Source organism: Arachis stenosperma, chromosome 1, assembly GCF_014773155.1.
Source record: "Arachis stenosperma cultivar V10309 chromosome 1, arast.V10309.gnm1.PFL2, whole genome shotgun sequence".
Taxonomy (NCBI): Eukaryota; Viridiplantae; Streptophyta; class Magnoliopsida; order Fabales; family Fabaceae; genus Arachis; species Arachis stenosperma.
In genome coordinates, this window is record NC_080377.1 from 35,212,346 (window position 1) to 35,219,403 (window position 7,058).

A 7,058-nucleotide genomic window follows, 5' to 3' on the forward strand; every position below is an offset into this window, starting at 1 on the left:
TTAAAACCGAAAAACGAATAGTGGGATTTCAATGCTTCAATATTCCTTCACCATGATTATTCAACAGAATATCCTTAGATTAAATTATCTTGGTAGCCGAACTTGTGCTAATCTATATCTAAATAAACTTAATAAGACTAGTTAAGACCTATTTTATCTACACTTGTATAAGGCAGGCGTAGAATAAGCTTACATAACCAATCTTTTGCTTTTACTTTGCACTATAACAATTTCTATTTTTTTTCCCTCTTTTTCTTTTACCCTTTTCTTTTTGCACCATTCTTTAATGGCTCTGAAACCTTGATGGTTGCTGCATGCTGAGACCTGAGAGACAAGTTTCACTTTCATACCCCAAAAAAATGCAATGGTTTTATTCCTCACTGGAGGTGCTGTTATTGCTGCTGGCAACCCAGTATTCTTTAACAGCAACCAATATCTTCTCAGGCACAAGAGGGCCATCCTCGTGATCCACCATTTTGGCTTCCCATCTCATCCCCCCAACAATTTTCTTGACCTTGTTCAGGACATCGACTTCGTCTCTGATGATGACGACTCCTTCGGGTCTTAGGATTCGGTCCATTTCAATAAGGATGTCTTCCAGGTTGCACCTGTTCAAACAACTCATCAACATTTAAAAATAAAAAGTAGAGATAAGGATAACCCTAAACCCTAAACACTAAAGGACTATTAAGGTTTGTCATCAACTTAATGGGATTATTATGATTTATGAAACATGGTTAACATGTTCAAAGGATTAACATATCCCAAACTAAAAGTAAAATATGTCCAAATTATGCTTTTAAAGATTTAAAACCATATACTGGGCCTCCTGCAAAAGCCTGAAGCTTGGAATAGGTTGGTCCGTGATAAATGTTTTAGCTCATGGCAAATTGGCAATTAACAGGAGGAGCCTATTTAGCTTTTTCACATGGACTAGGCCTTGTGAATTGTGATGCATTTCAAATAATGGAATTTGGGCTCACCTAAAATGAGTGATGCAATTTAAGATCCTAAGGCCTGTTTGGTTTGAGAATTCGTTTTCTATTTTCAGCATTTTATGAAGAAAAAAATAACTAAAAGCAATAAAATCTTGTTTTCTATTTTCTTTTTTTTTTTTTTTACAAAATCCTAAAATAGAAAACAATGAAAACACAAACTTAACAGGTCCTAAGGGTGGGTTTGTGAGTTGGAATTTTCGAGGGAAAGGTAAGGAGGAAAGGAAGACTAGTGCCAAATTTTGAATTTTTACTCCCCTTCCCTCCATTATACTAACTCACAAACAACCCCCTAAAGCGCATCCTCGTAACTACCAACAAGGCCTTTGAGGACAGCGCAGATGGCATTTGACAGTGCCTTGTGATAGGTATACCCGGGAAATATGGTGAAACGTATTTAACAAGTGCACAATCTAAACATTTTACCAACAATTTAGAAATCCCCAATTTTTGAGAAACTACTGCATTGAATTACTGTTGCAAGACCCCAAAAGAAGAAAAAAAGTATTATAAGTAACATCTAGGAAAGGGACTTGAGTTTGCATTATATGCCAAGAAACTCGAATCAGAGCTTGTTTCTACTTTCAATGAGATATAATCTTAGAATCCACATACTATGACTATGCACATGGAAGAGGAGGAAGAAACTTACGAGTCCTGGTACATGCTAAATAAACCATTTGCATGAATGAGATCATATGTCCTGGGGTATGTAGAAAAGCCTTCACACCTGAAGAAAGAAGAAAACTGACATTAAATAATGCATAGTCATAGTGCATAACTTGCTTCAACTAATAAACTGATTAGCAAAATTCATAGCATGTTCAATTATCTGTAGCCGTCATATGAAATACAATACAGCGACATACCATTATTTGAAGAAACAGTACCAATATCTATTTTCAAGTGGTTCCAGAATATGGAGAAGAACAATATGCTAATTTGAAGCTCATTTTGCCTTGCAGTGGTCAAATGAATAATCATACAAAAACCCACCATGAAATGTCGAGATAAATAATTTTTGAAGTATAGGGAAGACAACTTGCATGGAAAAATTCACATGAAATAAGAATACTTGTAGGAGTATTAAGAGAACTTTTAGAAACTTACCAGTCATGGTAAATGCCAATCAGACCTCTCTCGTAAATAACACCTAAGGTGTTCTTAGCACTCGTGGGCACAACATTCATAACCCAGGATTTTGGTGATTCAAGTGCAGCTGCAAATCCTCCAAGCTCTGCATTCATGTCCATCACATTTCGATATCTGGTAGTGCCAATCAACTTGTTCATTCTTTTGTAAGCATTAACATGCTTTTTCCATAATTTGTTGTCCTCTTCATAAGATTCAGCTGTAACATCGGGAACAATGCCCTTAGCTATTCGAGGAGGGACAGCATAAAGCCTAGCGGGAAACTTCTTCAATTCACCTCCAGCAACTTCACTTTTGCTGGATACCTCAGGGAAAGGGGTCTGACAGCCCTCCATCTTTTTGTACCTATACATAAACACACCAACCCCATCCAAATGAAAAATAATCAGAATATAAACAACAGATCTAATATCTCTACACATTAATAAACATCTATATAATATCAACAATTTAAAAGCATAGAGAAACTAAATCCTACACAATACAATTGCAAATTAATATTGAATATTGGATGCACTCATAATCAATGCCTCAAAAATGAAATCCTACATAATTTCAACAAGCAAGCTAATACTTTGGTTTATGTACTCAGGCTCTCTGAAAATAACTTGCAAATTATTTCTCTCTTGTGTGGAAATCAATTTTACTAAGTTATCCAATGAAGGTGTTTGTTAATGAGTGTCCTAACTTCTAAGGGTTCTCTTTAAAGAACAATAAACAGAAGGATTTTTATAGAAATTTAAAATCTTTGAAGTTTCTAATGCATTGAATGCATCAAAATCTTCAAAAAATTTCCACTTTTGACTTCTTAAAGATTGCCCTAAGGAGATTCATTAACAAAACCATAATATTTAATACCCAACAATGCAGGTATGTTCTCAATCTAAATTAAGCCTAGATCATCTCATGGGACATTTGATATTAGAGTTTGCAGTGAAATTATTTCTGAAAACATAGATCATAATGTATCATAACAATAAATAGAACTAGATAAACAAGTGAAATTCTGTTCAATCATCAAAATTACTTGAACTATATTTGAAGATTATAAGTATATTGCATATCCGAATGAAGTACATGAAGATAAACAGGACATACCAAACATCATCAGCATTATCTGAATCACATAAGTTGGGAGACTTTCTTAGGCAGGATTTAGCATTTATCTTTTTCCTCCAGATAGCAATATCACCCTTTTCATACTTCTTTTCCCAGCAAAGACTTTCAGCTAACTCCTCAATATTTCTCTGCTCTGCCTTGACGTCCTCCTTAGACCGCTTCCATGTCTGATAGTATGTTTTCCAATTAATTGGAGGCCCAGATAAAACCCAGTATCCACCAGGCCTCAGGACTCGATCAACTTCCATTAGATACATGCCCGCTGTATTCATTTAACGGGTGCAGAGTCAAAAACTTAATGCCTATAAGAATGTTTCATTCAGATTTATAGCCACTTTTCTTTCCTAAACTTCCCCTTCTGACTGCTGGATGGCATACAATTCTTAATCTAATGTTTCAAATCTATATGTAAATGCAACCTTATTAACATAATATTTTAGGGATTTCAATGTTTAAATAAGATGAAGATCTTAATAATTTAAAATTCTAGACTTTTGGTGATAACAGCTGGGGTAAGATTCTAAGAACTTACAGAAGTAAATGATTTATTTGTCAATAAGGCATTCTGCTTCATAACCTTTTGGCAAGAAATTGCAATGACCCATATTAGCCAAAACGGTATTCAATAATTCAAATCTTGTAGTACTTGCACTTTTTTTTTTTTTTGGAATTTCAGGTGTGTGTACCATAATATAATATATATAAGAGAAGGCTGATAATAGTTATAACTCTTATCATTCTTATTGACAATGAAATTCAGCACTAACCATTTGATGTCCATGGTATTAGACATCGAGAACACTGAGCCATGTCAAAAGCTCTTGCAGGGTATGGAAGATGGATGGTACCAAGAACACCAATAACAGCTGGAACTCCTCGTTCTAGTGCAAACTGAACTTGTGCTTCATGGTTGTCCTTTGGGGCAAAGGACATAGTGAGCACGTTCCTCTTTAACATGTAGGCTCCCCAGCTAGCAACCTGCATAATTGTTCATACTTTATATTGGTATGGAAAATTATGACTCAATTTGAAGGTATCTTAAACTGAGAATAAGTAAACTGCTCCATAAGTAACAAAGAAATGACAATTCATTCTAGGCAACCTCAAAACACACACAAAACACGAGAAATCCAATCTGCAATATTGTAATAGACAAAAAAGCATTGAACGTAGGAGGTCAACATTAATTCGCAAACCAAACAGTAGCCAACTGAATCAATTTTAAGATATATGATAGGATTCTCAAAGGACCAGTAGGTATGACGGAGCAAAAAGCTACCTGAGAACCATTAGTAAACACTTATGACCTAACAGGAAAAGAAAAGATGGTCCTGTAGCTCAGCATTCTGCGTCCAATTTGAAATCCTTAAACAGGATATCTTTTATGCTGTATGATATTCAATTCAATAGTAAAGAAACATGGACATGGACAGACATAATGTTTATCTTCTAAATGTGTTAGTATGTAAATAAGTAGATGTTATTACAAAAGTTATCAGCTAAAGCAGAACGAAACTGAGTAAATCAGCATGCTTAGCCATATATTTAAAAGTAAATTTTCATATGAGCAGGGATTTTTAGACATCAAAACTTACTCCACAGCCAGTGTCCAGTGCTGTTCTGATAGAACCATCTTTAATTGGAATAACTGATGCAAGTTCATCAATATATGCATCTGCTCCTTGAGGGAACATGGTCCCTCCGCCAGGAAATTTAAACACATTTCCCTGAAATTGCACCCAATTTTGAACAGCCTTCTCCACTGTCAAGCTCTTGTAAGGAACATTGGCATAGTAGGCAAAATCCCGGCTCTTAGGCCAAGGAAAAGGAGTCGTGTAACCATTAGGGGCCGGAATGAGGCAACGCAGTTTTTCATCTTCAGGGGGGCAATGCCTTTCCCTATATATCATATTTTCTCTTGGGAATGTCATTGCTCGGTCTTGCTCTTGGCAAGGTGTATAATCAGTATATTTAACGTCACATGCCTTGATCTTTTTAGCTTTTGGTTCAGCCGGTTCAATAATTTCTACATCATTGTGATGAGATTCAAAACTCAACTCAGGCATAATGTTGCAGTCTGACATCAGGTTATTCACTTTCAAGGCAAGGTTATCCCCCTTTCCTGACCCGCTCCTTTGCCATGCTCCCAAAAGGTAAAAGAAACAGCAAAGGGCGAGAACAGCAAATATTGACAACGGCCTTCGCCCTCTTTGGCCTGGTGCATTATTCTTATTCGCCATTATTTGGCAGCCAGTATTCTCTCAAAACCTATACCAATTCACACGGAGATCAATAAGTGGCAAGTTATAGTAGACCATCAGAAATCAAGCAAACTTCCAAAATTAGACTAACACATATCTAAGCATAAAGCATTTAAATCTTAATTTTTATTTATTAAAAGAAAAAGAAGAGAGAGTACCGAAGTACATTCCTGCTGAAATTGAAACTGACAGCATTACGGAGCTCCTGAACCAATAACTACTCTACTAACTGTATTTTCTGTCTCCACCTATTTGGAACAGTTTGACTAGTTTAAACTTGATTTAGAAAATATATAAAATAGCAGTGTGGGTGTGGCATGGTAATACCTCATATTCCCCAATATAATGCAAACGAAAGGGAAATAAGCTTAAATACCTTTCAGTTACATCAACCCTTTAAGTTGTTTCACCTTCATACAGAACACAAGTGGATCTAATGTGTAATTGCTTTTCATTTTTCTAACACTATGATTTTTCGTATTACATTCCAACAAACACCCTAATCTATCTAATCTTTTTTTTTTTCCTGGATCAACTAAAGATCTGCAATTAAACCCACTTAAAAAGTATCGAAAGAAACTTAGCTTTACATTTTAAAAACATAAAAAATAATGGAAGTTGAGAGTGGAAAAGTGAAATGGAACTGCGAAGAAAACAAGAAGGTAGGCAAATAAATCGGGATCCTTCAGCAGTAACGTAATTGGAATACCAATTAGAAACAGAGAAACAACGTTAGCAATTAAGCTTTCATGCAAACAAATAAATAAAGAGAGCGTTCAAAGAAAATGCATGTGTGATCCCAAAACGAAGAGACAAAGGTTCAAGTTGCTAACCTTTCTTTCCCCTTCACCTTAATAGATTGATCTCTCCACTGATCTAAACGCGAGAGAGAGAGAGAGAGAGAGAGAGAGAGAGAGAGAGGTGAGTGTGGAGCAGCAAGGTGTGTATTTGAGAGCGTAGGAAAGATTGGAAAGCGACAAGGTGAAAAGGGGGAACAGAAGAGGACCTTTGACAGTTGGACTTGATCATTTCATTTAAGACTACACATTCTATCTACTTTCTATCCCTCTTTCGTTAAAATTTCATTATTGTATCCGCCGACAGGGTCCTAGGTAACTTTTTGTTTTTCTTTGGATAATTATTGATTTTTATAGTTTTGTAAAATTTTTAATAAAGTTTTTGTATTTTTTTTAATTGAGTTTTTGTATTAATTTTTTTAATTAGATCTTTATATATATTTTTTTATTTAGGTTTTTGCATTGAATTTTTTTTTAGTTGGATCTCTATAAAATTAAGTCAATTACTGTCAAGAGAGACTTAATTGAAAAAAAATTAGTGCAGGAATCCAATTAAAAGAAAAAAAAAGTATAGGGACCTAATTGAAAATTTCACAAAATTATAGAGACCAACAAAATAATTAAACCTTTTTTTCCAACTTTCTTTTTTATTATGAGTAAACTACCATTTCTACCCATAAAAGTTGAAAACGTTGGCATATTTACCTATAAAAGATTAAAATTATCATTTGTAC

At 34.9% G+C, this 7,058-nt stretch overlaps 1 protein-coding gene across 2 annotated transcripts; it reads right to left on the minus strand.

The window, feature by feature from the left end:
- LOC130968510 (probable methyltransferase PMT14) lies at positions 1–6,578 on the minus strand. 2 transcript variants are annotated; one of them, XM_057893829.1, is made up of 8 exons: positions 6,361–6,532; positions 5,686–5,775; positions 4,862–5,534; positions 4,034–4,244; positions 3,246–3,528; positions 2,106–2,492; positions 1,648–1,725; positions 1–608 (listed from the first exon to the last, which is right to left on the minus strand). In XM_057893829.1, the coding sequence occupies exons 3-8, from the start codon at positions 5,504–5,506 to the stop codon at positions 371–373; spliced, it is 1,842 nt and encodes a 613-aa protein (XP_057749812.1). In that variant the 5' UTR covers positions 5,507–5,534; positions 5,686–5,775; positions 6,361–6,532; the 3' UTR covers positions 1–370. The 2 variants fall into 2 exon arrangements, with proteins under 2 accessions (XP_057749812.1, XP_057749820.1); XM_057893837.1 differs by lacking the exon at positions 5,686–5,775 and having other exon boundaries at positions 6,361–6,578.
- Positions 6,579–7,058: the final 480 nt, after the last annotated feature.